This window comes from Pogoniulus pusillus, chromosome Z (assembly GCF_015220805.1).
Source record: "Pogoniulus pusillus isolate bPogPus1 chromosome Z, bPogPus1.pri, whole genome shotgun sequence".
Taxonomy (NCBI): Eukaryota; Metazoa; Chordata; class Aves; order Piciformes; family Lybiidae; genus Pogoniulus; species Pogoniulus pusillus.
The window spans coordinates 93491513-93508057 of NC_087309.1; the positions used below are offsets into that span (position 1 = coordinate 93491513).

At 38.8% G+C, this 16545-nt stretch overlaps 1 protein-coding gene across 1 annotated transcript; it reads right to left on the bottom strand.

The window, feature by feature from the left end:
• Positions 1–2104: 2104 nt before the first annotated feature.
• Positions 2105–14388, bottom strand: FEM1C (fem-1 homolog C). Its single transcript, XM_064140087.1, has 3 exons — positions 14285–14388; positions 13011–13722; positions 2105–5382 (listed from the first exon to the last, which is right to left on the bottom strand). The coding sequence occupies exons 2-3, from the start codon at positions 13552–13554 to the stop codon at positions 4073–4075; spliced, it is 1854 nt and encodes a 617-aa protein (XP_063996157.1). The 5' UTR covers positions 13555–13722; positions 14285–14388; the 3' UTR covers positions 2105–4072.
• Positions 14389–16545: the final 2157 nt, after the last annotated feature.

Here is a 16545-nt window from a genome sequence, read left to right on the forward strand (position 1 = left end):
GTGATAGAATGGAACATAAATACATTAGTTAAAACCAAACCAACAACAGCTTTTCATTTTGCCCTCATTGAGGGCTTGACAGTTACTTTCACACTCAAAGCCAAGAGACATGAGCAGTCTAGTATGTCTCTTATCAATATCCCCAAAATTATTTTGAAACATTAAAAACCAGTTGACATCATGGCAGTCACAGATTATATGAATTAGTGTTTAATCTACTTATGTTTGCCAACATTTTAGAGCAAGACAGGTATTCCACTCTATATTTCAAAGCATGAGGAAGCTATTTCAAGAGTAGTCTTATCCTGCCACTATCAGCTTGCAAATGACATAAAACTCAGAGGCACATTTTTTGATCATAAGATTATCTTTTTATAAATATTCCTGTAAGGATTTTGGTATATCACTCTGTTCCTTTTAAAGTGGTGTTTTGTAAAAAAGGAAAGATGTTAAACAGTCGCAAAGCATTCATTAAAGATGAGCTCTTTGGAACTTCCTATCCAGGGACTGCTGTAAAGTATATATGGAAAATGAATCATACCGTTGACTTGCATTTCAGAAAGTGTCTTTATGCTGCACTTAACAGACAGAATGGAGACACCACAAACAGCTGGAATCTTGTTACCAGTATAAGCATTATGAAAATAGGAATACTTTCTTAGAATTTGCTGAGAAAAGCTTTTCATCTTTCTGTGAGAATACCCTTCAGCTTCCTAGTTGAAGTATTTCAGTTGAAACCCAAATGAAGAGAAGAGAAACTGCCTTAAGCATTTATCCCCTATGACGAAACATACAACTTCAGATGTCTCAATGAGTAAAGAGGATCAGTGTCTTTGTTTCTGAGGAGCCATATAAATTTCAAATCTTGTTTCACCTCTGCAAGGCACAGCATTCTCTCCACAGTATTGTAGCAATTTTTTATGTTGGTAACTCAGAAACAGTCTTTCTCATTCAAAGAAAAAAAAAAGTCAACACAACAAAAGACCCCACCACACCCAGAGAGAAATAAAAAAGAGGAAAAGAATGAGTTAGAAACATGACCCCCTCCAAAAATTACTTTTGTTCTGAATGCTCTTTAGTTCCTTAACACTATTTTAATCCAGCTAGCAACATTACTGCAATTAACATTGTTTCACTAAAATAAACTTATTTTCACCTCTAAATAGTAGCAAGGATTTAAAGAAACAGAACAAAAAAAAAACTGTTACAGAAAGTTGGTATCTGTACTGAAGTGGAGATGAAACTCCTTTTAATCAGAAGCTGAGGGGGCAAAGTTGCTAATACTTAGTAGCACCAGTCATAGTGGCATGGTTCTAGGACAGGGCTTGCTGTTCCAACCCTCACTCCCAATCAGCATAGCCCTAGCACGTTACTATGAGCAAACTTTGCACTGATTTTCTTCTAAATTAAGAAAAACTAAACATGTTTATGTAAACACACAAAGCTAAATGCAAACTGGTAAAAAATGAACTCATCTGCCTGGACACCTAAGTCCAACTATCTGGCAAGCTTAAGAGTTCAGCAGATAACCTCATCATCACGAAAAATTAAATTGTGCATGGAGGTGGAAGTTGTTAGGACCAATAATCAGTACCAGGTACTTAGAACTACATACATCAGTATGTCCTATTAAATTTGTTTGGTTTTTTAAAAGTATCTAATTGAAATGGATGTTCCTGCCACAATTTTCACTAGATTTACATATACTTAATAGTGCTATGCTTTCTCTTTTTGGAATGTCTTCCATTCCAAAATTTGCTAGCAATTAACAATCTTTAGGTTGTATTTCTGGACTAATAATACTTAATGAATTTGAAATGGGACATTTGACAAGTTATAAAGACAGGAACTTAAAAGCACTAAAGAGCAGGACAGATTCCAGACTCTAAAACTCTAAAAAAAAAAAAAAAAAAGCCCTCTCTTTTCTGTGACCTATAGAAAAAGAACTACTTTAATGACTTGAAATATAATGTGAATCATCTCTAGTGTGGTGTGTTTTGTTCATTATCCCTACCTACAGAGTAGGAAAAAAACATAGAAATAATAATAAAAACTACTCTAAACAAACTCAAAAATCAAACTATACGTCCTTACAAATGACAAGTTAGTTGGTATGTGCTTTAATCGTTACATTCATTTGAGAAATTCAGCCAACTGCACAGAATTTTACTCCTGTGTATTTGCAAGAGAAACTAACAGGGCTTCCTCATTCTCAGAATTTCATGCAATGTAAATGTGGCATTAAACAAATGGTGAAAGCTGCTTCAAAACAGAGTCTGAAAGTGTCAATACATAAATAGCACTGCTTTTAAAAACATCCCCATATTTTTCCGAAGAATGGCTAAGCCAGTAGGCACTATATGCTGTACAGTGACAGGAACGCCAAAACAGCCCAAAAGCAAAGAAGAATTATTCTGATATGCTCCCAAGATACATTCTTCCTCAATTTAATTCGCAACAACAAAAGTTTCTAACATCAACTTAAAACATTAGAACAAATTTAACTATTTTGACCTCTAAATATCGCTGACAAAGGCCTAAATCAACTTGTTCAATTTCTGCAGCAAAAGCCCCATAGGTACATTTACAGCACACCACCAGAACAAAACATCAAGTCAAAAATACGCTGGAGCACTTGCAAGTAAACTGTAGTCTATCCAACAGAAATCAATTTCACTTTAAGACATTTGCAGGGCTAATGTGTCATAATAAATTACACTATTAAACAATGGTAAAGTGCTGAATTGTATTAATTACCTGAATCACACTCACATTTATGATCTTCACTTACAGATTTCTTATCAAGTTGAAAGAGCCCTTTCTGTTGTGAAAGCTAAGCTGTTGTGCAAAGGTTATAAAAATAGGTGCTTTAATTAGGAGCTATATACACAACAGAACTTCTGCTTTTTGTTAATTACAGCTGGCAAAGTAGAGATGAAAAAAATCATGCAAGTGTTTATAAAGATACTTAAAATGAAGAAAAAAGGACATTGCTATAGAACTTCCATACGCTGGCACACAGCCACATACTATATTAGATGATGTCTAAATCTGGACTGATAAGCATCATGCCACCAACATGCTTTAGTTTCTCTTGTAAAGTTGACTTGTAATAAACTATAGCATACATTTGATCTATTTCTCATTAAACTGTATCAAGTTTGAGGTTAAACTCTGAACAAACTTCACATCTAGTGACATAACCAGCACAAGCAAGACATTAGTGCAAAGGGGAAGGTGTCAGTTGTACATAATGAGGATCCCTCCCCTAACTTCATGATGCATGGAAGATCATTTTCAGATTTAAAGTTCAAGTGGACTATGATGAGAAGTGAGATTCTCTTCTCACAGATACAAGACAAATTTCCAGAGGATCAAAAGGAAAGCAGCCTCAGCTACAGCAGTCAAAAAAGTCAAACCCAAGTTTGGAGAGTTGAGAAGTAACTCCAAAATTCATCATCATGCTAGGAAGACAGCATTCTTAAAAGAGCTCCAAACAAACTGCAAAACAAAATTGGCATTTAAGTTGAAATTGGCGAAGAGCTGCATAGAAATATGCTTACACACAACAGTCATGTTTAAGCCAGTGCATAGAGAAGATAAAAGCACTTATGGTAACTACAAATGTTAACAAGTCCATACAGCTTGTACAGTTAAGCAATGTGTTCATAGAAAAAGAATAGAGTAGAAATGCTCAAGCACAACCAAAACCAAAATGACCTTCCAACTGTATAAAATCCACATAACAGTTATAGTAAAAAGACATTTGTGGAAAATACTCAATTCGGACCCAAACACCCAACAAGCAAGTAAGACCAGAAGAGACAAGCCTTTGGCAGACAATTTTAAGAGTCTAAATATGGCATAACATTTCTAAATAACCCACAAAATATATTATATGGCATATTCATATTAAATACTGGGTAACCAACTCTGCAGATCTGATGCTAACAACGCTATAGCCAACAAGAGCAAGATGGAGCAAGTGAACGCTGGTGTATCACAACAGTGCTCAAAGAAAACACCATCACCAAGTCGTGCTTTGAAAGCAGTACACTGTGATCCCATGTCATCATCTATGGAGCAAAACAAAGTTCTCTAGCTTCTCAGGGATGTGCCCTGCATAGCATATGTTATGATTCACTATTACTCGAGCAGCAAGACACTGCAGTGTAGTATGATTTATGGGTTGGATTAAATTTTTTGCTATTTCCTTCTCATCCAGCAAATCAGTAGCAGTCTGTTTATGAGAGTTTGTGGCATCAAAGTGGGAACCTGATTTGATAAGAAGATTCATGATGTCCGGATGGTTGTTCAGTGCAGCAACGTGTAGTGGACTGTTATTATCACAGTCTCTGACATTTACATCAGCACCACATTCCACCAGGATAGCAGTAACTTGTAGAGAAGGGAATCTGCAAACTGGGTAGCGACCCACACATGTTGTATTATTGTCAACAGCCAGATGAAGCGGACTGAAGTTGTTCTTTCCTCTAGGCTGAAGTTTAAGAAACTTGTAAATAGTCCTTTTCTTAAAATGCTCCTGTTCTGAGCTGCAAGGTACTTTCTCCAACAAACAAATTAAATGCAAAATGATAGAGAGGGCTTTGTTCAGCTGTATTGGATCAGGAGGACACTGCTTTTGTTTCATGGCCCGTTCTATTTCAAGCACACTTTTGCACAGTATACCCATGAGATCATCAAATGTGACAGTAGTGCCCAGCAGGCCTTTTGCCCTATCCTGCAACATGAAAGAGAAAAGCTCAGCAAATGATAGCAAACTGCTGGCTGTCATGGGACTCAGTGGATCAAGGTTACTCTGCTGCATGTCCAAAGCGTATTTCCATAAGTTGATACAACGCTTAAAGTTTCCAGAGTCTGCATAGACAGCACCTCTGTATCTAATATAGTATGATGTATCAGGGTGAGAAGGGCCAAGAATGCGCTCTCTAATTAACAGTGCTTGCATTCTCATCTCATCAGGGTCTGCAATAAGATTTTCTAGCTCTTCGGAGCTGTTTACCTCTTTAGCATAATCATATGCCATAATTAGTGTTTGTGGCACAGGTTTGCTCAGGATATTAGTCCTATCATTGTATCTCATTTCCATAGCACGTTTCCAATACTTCAAAGCTCCAAGAAGATCCCTCTTTTTGTCCACGAATGTTGCTCCTAGGAGTTCCAGAGCATTTATGCGCTCAGCTTTACTGGTCTGTACATGCTGGGTCAGAAAATCCACGATATTTGTGTGGCCTGTCACACTAGCTGACAAAAGGGGAGTCATTCCATAACCATCCTTTTCCATTTTTGCACAATACTTGAGAAGCATCTTCATGATCTCCAAACTTCCAGATTCTGCACAGTCATGCAAAGCAGTGTTTCCTGCATGACAAGAAATACAGTTACACAAATTGCACAGTTATACAAACACCACACTATGCTAATAGTTTAAAACAAAATAGTTTAACCCCCCTAAATTTTTAAAAAGCAGTTTTAAAAGATCTGATTGAATACCAAGTCTATCAGGCATTCATACAAATCAGTATGTCTGGGTTTGGGCTTTTTTCTGTTTTTTTTTGATGTTTGAAGGTTTTTGTTTTGTAATGAGGGAAAAAACTGTCCTTAAAACCTGTTAAAAAAAAAAAAGTGTGTTCAGGACAGATGACCAGCTTGGCTGAACAGTTAACTCCCCATGCAGCTTAAGAGTTAAAATAAATTGCACAATCTCTAAAAGCAACATCAGGCTTCACAGGAACATTACAAAGCTCTAGTTCATATATTCAGGGAAGAGACAGGAAAGATGAAAGATCAATTAAAGTTAAAACTGGTCAGTGTTGTGTCAGGCAACATAAAAAGGCTTTTTAAAATACACTGATAGCAGGAGGGACTCTGAGGAAAACAAGGGGAGGGCTACAGAAAGTACTGGGCTAATACTTGTTGAAGATGGTCACCTGACTAGTAGGGATGAAGAAAAAGCATTTGCTGGTATTTTTTGCCTTATAGGACTCTTTCCAGGCTAAGAGAGGACCTAATGAATGTTACAGCAGGACACATCTAGATCATCCATCAAAGGTCTTGGAAGTCTAAGAAGGCCCCTGCTGACTGGAAGCTAGACACTATTAGTCCAATTAATATGATGGGCAAGAGACAAACCAGGAAACTACAGACCCCTCAGTCTAACCTCAGTTCCTCAAAAAATTATGGAGAAGATCATACTGGATACTACTGAAAGGCAGTTAATCAACAATGCAATCATTGGGCACAGTCAATATGAGCTCATAAAAGTAAAGTCTTACCTAACCACTTTGATATCCTTCTACAATTAAAGTTGCCTGCCCAATGGATAAGCACAAGCTGGTAAATACAGTTTCCCTGGATTTTAGGGAGGCTTTTGATACTGCTTCTTACAGCATTCTTCTGGAACAGCTGCCCAGCTGTGGGATGAACAGGTTCACAGTGCAATGTGTGAAGAACTGTGTGAGGAACTGTGTGAAAGAATGGGCTTATATCTGTCTGGAAAACTGTCACTAGCAGTGTTTCTCAGGGCTCAATTCTAAGACCAGCTGGTTTAATGCATATGTCAATCACTTGTATGCATGACTTGAATGCACCATTAGCAAGATTCCTGACGATGGCAAACTGGGAGACATTGTTGATTCTCTTGAAGAACAAGAGGCCTTGCAGTGGGACCTAGATAAACTGGAGGATTTGGTAATCATCAATGGTATGAAATTTAAGAGGAACACAAGCTGAACTCTGCACCTCAGTTGAAATAACACAAGTATATTCTGGAAGAGGAGCTGCCAAAGAGCAGCCCTGCAGAAAGGGTTCTGAGATGCTAGCTGACAGCAGACTCAGTATCTGAGTTACCAGTGCCCTGGCAACCAAGATAGTAAACCACATTGTAGGGTGCATCAAACAGCAGTCAGTCTAAAGAGGTGACCATCCTGTTGCATTCAGCATTGGTGCAGCCAATTACATACTGCATGTCCTTTTAGGCCCCATAATTTAAGAAGGATGTGAAAGTCCTTGGATGCATCCAGACACGGACAACACAGCTTGTGGAAGAACCAGATGCTAAGAGAGAAACTTTTCACAATTTCCTTAGCTGCATTTTTGTTAGTTTACAGGGTTTTTAAATGCTAACAAGAAAGTGATTTGTACTTTACTGTTGTATTTCTAGTCTCTAACAGAACTATGATGCGGTAGGAAACAAAGCGGTAGTCTTGAAATCTTCAGCTCACATTTTGGATAAGTATGTAATTGTATAGTCTACAGATCTAAACAGCTTCCATTTACCTTCACATATTTTATTTTTCCCCAGGTTCTGATCTGTAGAATTTGCTTTACACAAATGCATCTTTTATCACAGAACTAATTGTCCAGCTATACAGCATTACCAAAAGCTTATCAGAGTAGAGGGTGGAATTCAAATTCATAATGAGGCCATGCCTTTCCATGTCAGAAGCAAATAATTCCCAAAACAGACTAGTAGCCTGTGACATGGGAATGAAAGAAAATGAAGCAATGACACAGAAAGTTATTTGACTTGATTTGCAACCAATTAAATGTATTCACTTCCTAGTACTTACAAAATATTTGAGCACATTTCTAAGTAGTAAAACTGACTTATATAAATGTAGCTACATACAGGCAAAAATGTAAGAATTTTAACCACTCCTATGTTTAGTATGCTAAAGATACATCTCCTCTTTAAGAAGAAATTAAGTAAAAATTGCAAAGTGCTGCTAATCTCAACAAGTTCTTTTAATCTAGCTTCCTTTCCATGTAATGAAATAGTTGCTCTCTTGCCCACTGCAGTACCTCATGAGAACTTTTATTACCGAGATTACCAGTAAAAAGTATACTGTTAATCATTTAATTTCAATATAAACTTCTTTTTAGTTGAATTTCAATAATTCATTTAAATAGTATCTTCCTGATTTTGTTTGCGGACATTCCCACTGAAGCTGTTTTCGCATGGAGTCACACAAAATATCTACAAAACGCAGTGCCCTGCACCATGTAAAACTGATCAAAAAAGGGAAAAAAAAACCTCAAATCACAAGAAAAAGGACACAGAACACCTGTAGAACTCTACAGGAGCTTTCATTTGGTTTGGATGCATATGTGTGTGTGTGTCCCAAATAAATTTTGGAAATCAGACAAGACAACCAACCCCAGACTAGAATAAACCTGTCACACTCTTTAATGATTACTGCAAATGAAAATGAATTAATTTTATTGCACACTAAACCACACTGATCAGAGAGTAAAGACTGTGAATTCTAAATGCCCATATTTCTGGGACTGATACCTGAGTAACCTGCTAAGAAGAAAAATGTTTACCAGCAGCATGCCATATAAATAACAATACTGAAACACCACTAGCCCTTGATATAGTATATTATATGCAGAACCTTCATACAGTACCCATAGAGACCGAGGTCTGTATGCATCTACACTTTCCAATATCAGCAAATAAAGCTAGTAAGACTTATCCTCTGTATTATGTTACAAGCCTATTCTAACCAAATACTGTGATCATGGAATTTAAGAACAAGGTTTTGAGTAATAGTGTTATTCTGCGTTTTCAAAATGTGTGAGTCTCTTCAACTCCTATTGCAATATGGAGGATCATAAATGACAAGTGAGCAGGGCCTGCAACCAAACATTCCTGTGTAGCTCTCAGAGGCACCTAAAGGAATGTCTTGTCCAGCAGTTCTTATGAAACTTCCTAATACTCAGAAGCAGAAAAAAATATTTTGGCAAGCCCATGAGTCTACTAACTACAGAAGGGCACAGTCAGTGAAAACCACTAGTAAAAATCATGAATACCACTTTAAAGAGACCATATACTGAGCAGCTATTGAAAGATTTCTAAGTCACATGTAACAAAAAAAATAAAAATCTGCCTTCAAGTAGATATTTTGGAAGAGTTCTTATTCCCTAGGCTATTATATTCAGACCATTGCACCTGTGTACCTATATAGAATTTAACTTGATAAGTGCTGAGAGGAAGGGAAGAGATCCTAATTACTGCAAAAATTCTGGTGGAGGAGGACAAAGTGCAACAGATTATGAAAATATGTGCTGAAAATTTTCAGTCAAGATCTAAGTGTCCTGTCAGACAGAAGTTAGATCCTTTAAAACGACTCCATGTGCAAAGTAATTTTAGAGAGGTAATTATATGAAATATTTTACTTAAAATACAAAATCAAACAATCACAGGCCCAGTTACAGCCCTACAAGAATCCAAATCTGTAATTTGAAAGTCCAAAGATTGCTACTACTCAAATTAAAAGGCCATGCATTTATCTCCCTACATATAGGAAGGAAAGGAAGAGTGCACAAAAACCACATCAACAAAATCCTGTATTCAAGAATCCAGAGGTCTATTCTTAACACAATAAGAGAATACCACACTGATCAACTGATCACTGGCAGACACGGCAATGCAGAACAGAAAACTGCATGCAGCCAACACAAAAAACATCCTCCTCATCCAGCTAAGGGCTGTATGTCACTGAAGATTTAGTTCTAGGGTTCTAATTCCCCCTGAAAAAAGTCAGGTTCCAGTACTTTAGCACTGTTCTCCTTTCACAGCATAAAAGCTCTAAGATACTTAACAGTGTGGTTCTTGAGGAAAAAAAAAAACAAAACCACACTTGCCATTCTAGATACTATTATGTAACAGTTAAGTGTATTAAGGTTTGCTATTTTTAATCTGCAGCTTCTTAAAACAGGAGTAATATACAAAAGATGCCTCTCAACTAGGAAGACTGTGGTAAATTAAGCATTGCTTTGTCTGATTTTAGCTTTTCTAAACAATTAAAAAAAAAAACAAAACACAAACAACAGCAAAAAAAGAAAGTTTTCCACAATTCTATGAGAAAAACCCAACAATCTTCTTAGCACAGTTACCAGTTTTCCTCCCCTCACTAACACCGCTCATGTAACCGAAAACATTTTTTAAAAAATCTTGTTTACATTCTGTTTTCTATGTAATTCAGAAAAGTCTGGGGAACTGTGGAAGTTCAGGTCTGCAAAACAGTAGAGACAGACAACTAAAAGCTCGTGCTTTAAATTCAGAACCACTGGTCACCGTTCTCAGTATAGCACTTGTCTTCCCTAAATATCTTGCTACCTCCATCACCATCAGGTGATGGTGCCAGACCTACACTTAACCTAGGTGTAGCACCCTTCCTGACTCAGACTGTGAAGTCTTTATGAACATCTTCATCATTTCGCTGCTGTACTCTTTCACTTTCACAACTATTTTTCAAGAATCTCTGCATTCTGAATTTCTACAGTTCCAATCACTGTTGCAGGACTCTGTATTTCAGACGCAAGATTTTACTGTATATTTTCACCTGCTCTTTCACACTCTGCCTCAGCTGTTATCCAGACTTTCAAATGGCTATTTTCTCATCTCAAAGTATCTGCACTTTTTTACTAGAACTGTCAACATTTCAAAGTATTTTGGTATCCTTCCCAGTTGTAGGTTTTCCTGGGTTTTAAAATATTAATAAAGTTCTACCTTGCAATATGAAAAGTCAATGGAAACACATACGGATTAGTTCAGGTAACGTTGCCCTCCACATTCACGTTTTTAAGAAAACTATCTGGAAAAGAATCTATAGTAACCTCTCACAACAGCACCTACACTCTAGTTACAGAGTTTGTTCTTACAATAAGCCATTTTAAATGCAGCAAAATCGACAGTAACTAAGCTTCCACATTTTCCATGGAACAGCAGTCTTTTCTGTGCATGGCCCAGGATGCAGCCAGACTGAAAAAAGGAATTCAGATACAAGGGTTGTGAACAACATTTACCACTCACACACAGAGCGTTCAGGTTCTTTTTATCTCACAACTACAAGCTCAAATACACTGTTAACTGTTTAGTACACAGCAGGAAGAAGTAGGAACTGAAAATAATGCACTGACACTTTGAGGTGGACTATCACAATGAGTCCTGTTGCATATAACAATTTTTAAATTAATGGGTACTAAGCACTCTCGTAAAACAGAATTGAAAAGGTTAGTTATCAAGCCTCAGCCACTCTTATGTCCACACTGTTGCAATACTTAGGGCTACCAGTTTTGATATGTTCTTCTGCCTTTCAACACTAACTCTGAGTTTATAGTACTTTCTTTCTCTATTCCTTCACCTCACCACTGCTTATTAAGCAACTTTAATGACTAGACTGCTTTATGATGTTAAAAGTATCAGAGATTTCAACACATAAAAAAATAGTCCACCTAGTTGACCAACAGACATCTACTACCTACATACATGCATTTGTATGCATAGTAATTCAAAGTCTAAAATTAATTTTAATGCACTAAAACATATCTGATCTAACTTATTTAAAACTGAATTTAAATAAGGATCAGATACGTGCCTTGCTGCAAGCCACACAAAGTTAAGGAAGCAGAGGGAAGAAGGAATTAAGATAATTAAGAAAACTGTGAGCATCAAGAAAATCCTCATGAGTAAATGCACTAGTAAAATGAGTAATAAGGAACTGTAAATCTTACTCCATAAACACAAAATCAGTGGGCTACAGAGCAGGAGAAATATGCCTTTTTCCCGGTTACATCAGATATTAACCAGCACCGCTATGTTCAAACACATCATATACAAGAGGAGTAAAACTAAAAGACAATAAACACATTATATTTAGCTTGTTATTCCAAAAACCCTGTCTAGAAGAATGACATTTTTATACTATCACAAGTCCATGATGATTCACAAGCAATCTTAAATCTTTATAAAGAAGACTAATTTTGCTCTGCCCATCTCTATGACAAATGTGTAATTTAGCTTTATGTTAAACCCACGTATCTGCATGATGTGTTGCAAAAATGGCATGTTTTACTGAACTCCGTTTTCAGACATTACTCTCACATTTTGCACTTACCAGTACTGTACAAGAAGCTAGACAGAAAATACTTTAACAGAAATAACTGTAAGGTATAGTATACTGTTACAAAAGTCAAAACAGGCAGCGGAAGTCTTACACCAAAAAAAAAATATGTATTAGTAGATTTTACATATCTATATATGTACTATTATATAAGTTACTATTACTACAGTTACTATTTTGGATATATATCATTATATATAGTTACTATTACTACAGTTACTATTTTGGATATTTCATTATATATACAAGCTGCTGAAGCACAATGCCTGTCTCAGTGAGCAACAAGACCAACCATAACCTGCAATAATTTTTATTCTTTTCAGGCAAATAGCACACCCACATACAACTCTGATATGTAATAAAAAAAAAATGGAGCTAAACCAAGAGGTCCATATAATTCTGATCACAGCAAAAATAACAGAAATCTTCAGTGAAAAGTAACACCACAGTAAAGAGATACCTACTGAGATTTGGGCGCTACTGGAAGCCCTGACAGGCTCACAGTCACCTGTACCTTCATTTATTTAACCTTAATACACGTTTTTATTTACTAGCACTGAAAACAATCCAAAATCATTCAAGAATCTGGAGAGAGAAGAGAGTGGGGAACAAAGTGGTCATTCGTTTCCAATACAGAAGAGAATTTTTCTCTTTTGTGCACCTTTCCATGTACCAATCTTACTGGAACAGGTCAGCTTGATGAGCAGCATACTTGGTTTGTTAAAACACATTATAAAAACAGGAGCATACACTCGTATGTACTTAGACACTAAAACAAGGTGAGTATTTTGTTAAACCAACCTGCTACAAAAAGATGCCCTCAGTAGGTTTATTAGATTTTCACACATGCATTTCCTATGACTAAATCTTTTCAAGAAGTAGAAACTAATGATTAAAGTGTAGCTATTAAGAATTATACAACCCATGGGTACACTATAAAGATAAAAAAAAAAACCTAAATATACTTTATCTTCTAAGTTATTAATTTCATTAGACAAAAAAAAAAATAACTTCAATCTGCTAATCAAGGATGAGTAACTTTACATATATGCACCACAAGTGAAAAAAATAACTTACCTTTGACACTTTTTCTGTTAACATCAGCTCCTTTTTCAAGCAAATACTGGGCAATCTCTTTGTGGCCTTTGTAACATGAGATCATCAAGCATGTATGCCCATGACGGTTTGATACTTCCAGGTCTGCTTTGTGCTCCACAAGGTATTTTACTATTTCGAGGTGACCATCAAAACAGGCAGCTCGAAGTGGTGTTGAATTTGTCAGAGTTGTATTGTTGACAGACGCACCATGATCTAATAGACACTGAACCACCTTCAAGTGGCCAGCTGCTGATGCTGCCCATAATGGCGGAGCCCCCTCAATGGTTTCACCATCAAAGTTCACTGAACCACCAACTTCTATCGATGCTGAGCAATGGTCCAACAAGTACTCTACCATGTCAAGGTGACCGTAACGAGCTGCCATTAGAAGTGGCGTAGCACCATTGGTTTTCTCTGACATCAGCTGGGCTACCTCTTCTCTTGTTTTGCTTGCTAGTAACTTGGAAAGGAGCCGCAGCTTGCCATCACGAGCTGCATTGAATACTGCTGTCTTTAGATCCATTTAGTCTGTACGTCTATGCTTTTTGAAGGATACACACCTGCCTTTTTCAGAGTCAAAACCTTACTAGAAACACACAGCCCAAACAGTGTCCCCAGTTTCATCTAGATGGGGCAACATGAAGATTGTGAACAGGGTCCTGACCAAGCACAGGCTGTGCTTGTTACAAATCTGCAAGAAAAGAATTGTGCATGTTTTCACCTCCTGTAAGTAACCGCAATTGTATCTGTATACATCTATACTGACGTCCAGACGCCTTTCTTGGGATCCCCCTCCCTCCCCTGTCTCCGCGGTGTCCCTGAAGAAAGCCGCTAGGAGAGAGAATGATCTTAACTACGCGCCACCCGTACCAGCCGCTGACAAAGCCGCTCCTCCCTCACAGCGTTACAAGCCGTACTCCCGACTGAGATGCAGCCTAAGGAAAGAGCCCTCCGCTCCCCTGAAGATCCCCGCAAACACGCATCTCACGGGGGAAGCCACGCCAGGGAGACCAGGCACGCTCCGGCCTCCGCGCTTTGGTCAACTCTCAGGCGGTAAAGAGAGCTTGATACTGCCTCCCTTCACGACCACCCTCAGCCCGTCCTTAGGCCTGCCGCTCTTCCTCAAGGCGAGCTCCTACTCTCACCCTTCCTTCCCTCAGGGCCCCAAACTCGTTCCCAGCTCCCTCACGGCCCACCCCGGCTTCCCCGTCCGCCCAGAGCCGGCCAGAAAGGCTCGCCGGGCAGCAAGTTACCTTTCTGCGGTGTTACTGGGCCCCTCCCGTCTCAGCAGACCTCACCAGGAAACACTCGCCGCCACTGCCGCCTGCACAGCTCCTACCACCTCCATGACAGCCAGTCCCCGACACCCTAAACCTGCCCTGCGCGAGAGGCGGGGCGTAGTGCAGTCCCCTGGATGCTGCTGGGACCAATCAGAAAAGGGCACGCTTGTCCTCTAGCCACTCGCAGCGGGGCTGTGGGAGGGACTACGCCGCCGCTGAAGGACAGAGGACAGTGAGGCAACTGGCCGCTAGAGGGTGGGAGTTGGCTTTTTTCGTCACCTTACCCCGCTATAGCGTGGCCAGCTGGCGAAGAGGGAGAGTTGCATAGAAGGCTCGTACACCCCACCCCCACTCCTGGGGGCCCTCGCGTTGGGGGCAGCACAAACCCATGTGGCAAAAGAAAGCATGTGTATGCCGCATTCATTAATAAATTTTGGGAGGAATGTCCGGTTTCTTCAACGCAGAGGATGTACTAGCTCTGGACAGCATTGTTATTGGGCATAAAATTGTTTTTTTCTGACCTTGAACGTGACTTAACACAGTTGTTCTACTCCTATAATAATAAAAGGGGAGGAAGATCCTAAAAGAGCTGCATCCCAGCAAGGGAATGTAACCTATGTCACCACCAGGTACGTGATCTGCAAGCCTCAGTAAGGAGGAACACCGTACATAAAAACTAACTTATAGAAGCGTTAGAAATAAACTTGGGCGCTAATGAGCAGTAGTTCAGACTTGAATTTGCAATGCAAGCTAGTAGCCTCACTCCCCCTCCCCCATGCTTCTGAGTCCTCCCCCCTTAACAACAACAACAAAAACAACCACTTCATTTTCCATTTTTATGTACAAAAACAACAGATCACAGCCTTGGTGGCCCTTTGCACCCTGTGCCAGTGAGATGGTATATAGACTGCTGATGGTTCTTTCTGTATGTCTTGGGACCAGAAAGATGAAAACAAACTGATGGACATTTAGAGAAGTGCAATATTAAGGAACTGGTGTTATTAATTTATGCAGAGAGATTAAAAGATTTAACTGTGTGTCAATGATAAATTAGAAGCAAGTAAGGATAAGAACTTTCAAAAGAAATGTGTGTATAATGGAGGAATTCTTTGAAGGTTTAGTAATTTTTTACTTCAGTCAACATCAGCTGGGAAGAAAATGAAGGGAAGAAAGCAAATGCTTAGCATAAACAAATAGTTTACTGGTGGGGAAGGCTTGTGAAGACAGAAAACAATAATTTACAAATTGCGTGACCTCATGTGGAGAGATTTTTGCTAACAGGACATGAAATGATAAATATGAGCACCTGTGCTGGGAAATATCCTTCAGTCCATCTTGGACTTAAGATACCAGGCGCTGGGTGGCACCCCCCACATGCAGCTGTTACAATCCGAGGATTGTTACTGTAATATCACCCTATCTGTACCATGCCTGTAACCCTGGACCAACCATGTACTTTCCACATGTACCAATCCTAGTCTAAGTTAGCTGTGCACGCCTCTTCCAAGTATGCATATAACTCACTGTAACACGAAAATAAATCAGAGAATGACCATCTAATCACACTGATGAATCAAGAGTAATTTATCCCATGGTGCAACACCGACAACCTCACATTTAGGGTCATTTGCAACTAGGCAATGAAATTGTGCTGGAGGAAACATAGAGATAATAGCTTGACAGACCTTTTTCTTTCAGTCCATGGGATTTTCAGGGTTATAGTGTGATCAAGCACTGCAAACCTCAGGGCTTGTAAAGTAGCAGGGGGAGCGGTACTTCTACCAATGTCAAATGCAGACATATCCCCACTACCTCTTGGCTCTGAAAGAGACCAGGATCCTGGAACAGGGTCAGCAGGAAGAAAACTGGGCAGGTAGGCCAGAGGGGAATGGGAACAGCTTCTGCATAGACCTCACATCTGGACTATGTCAGAAGATGAACCCTGGCATGCAGCTGTGAGGGTTGCCAACGGGAAGCTTAAACATAGCCTGTTGGACCATCTGTCTTCTTTAAATAAAAATCTCTGTCTCCTGTGGCAGCTATTAGCTTTTATGGTTCAGAAATCTGCCACAGAGCCACTAAATGTTGACCTCTATGATTTAAGCAGAAAAATAAATTATTAAAGGAAATTTTATAGGACCTATACTTCTCCAAGTGTATGCCATCCTTTCATACCTCGATATGCATACATCTTCAACAATACATTTTATAAAGGAAATTCTGAGTATGTGAGT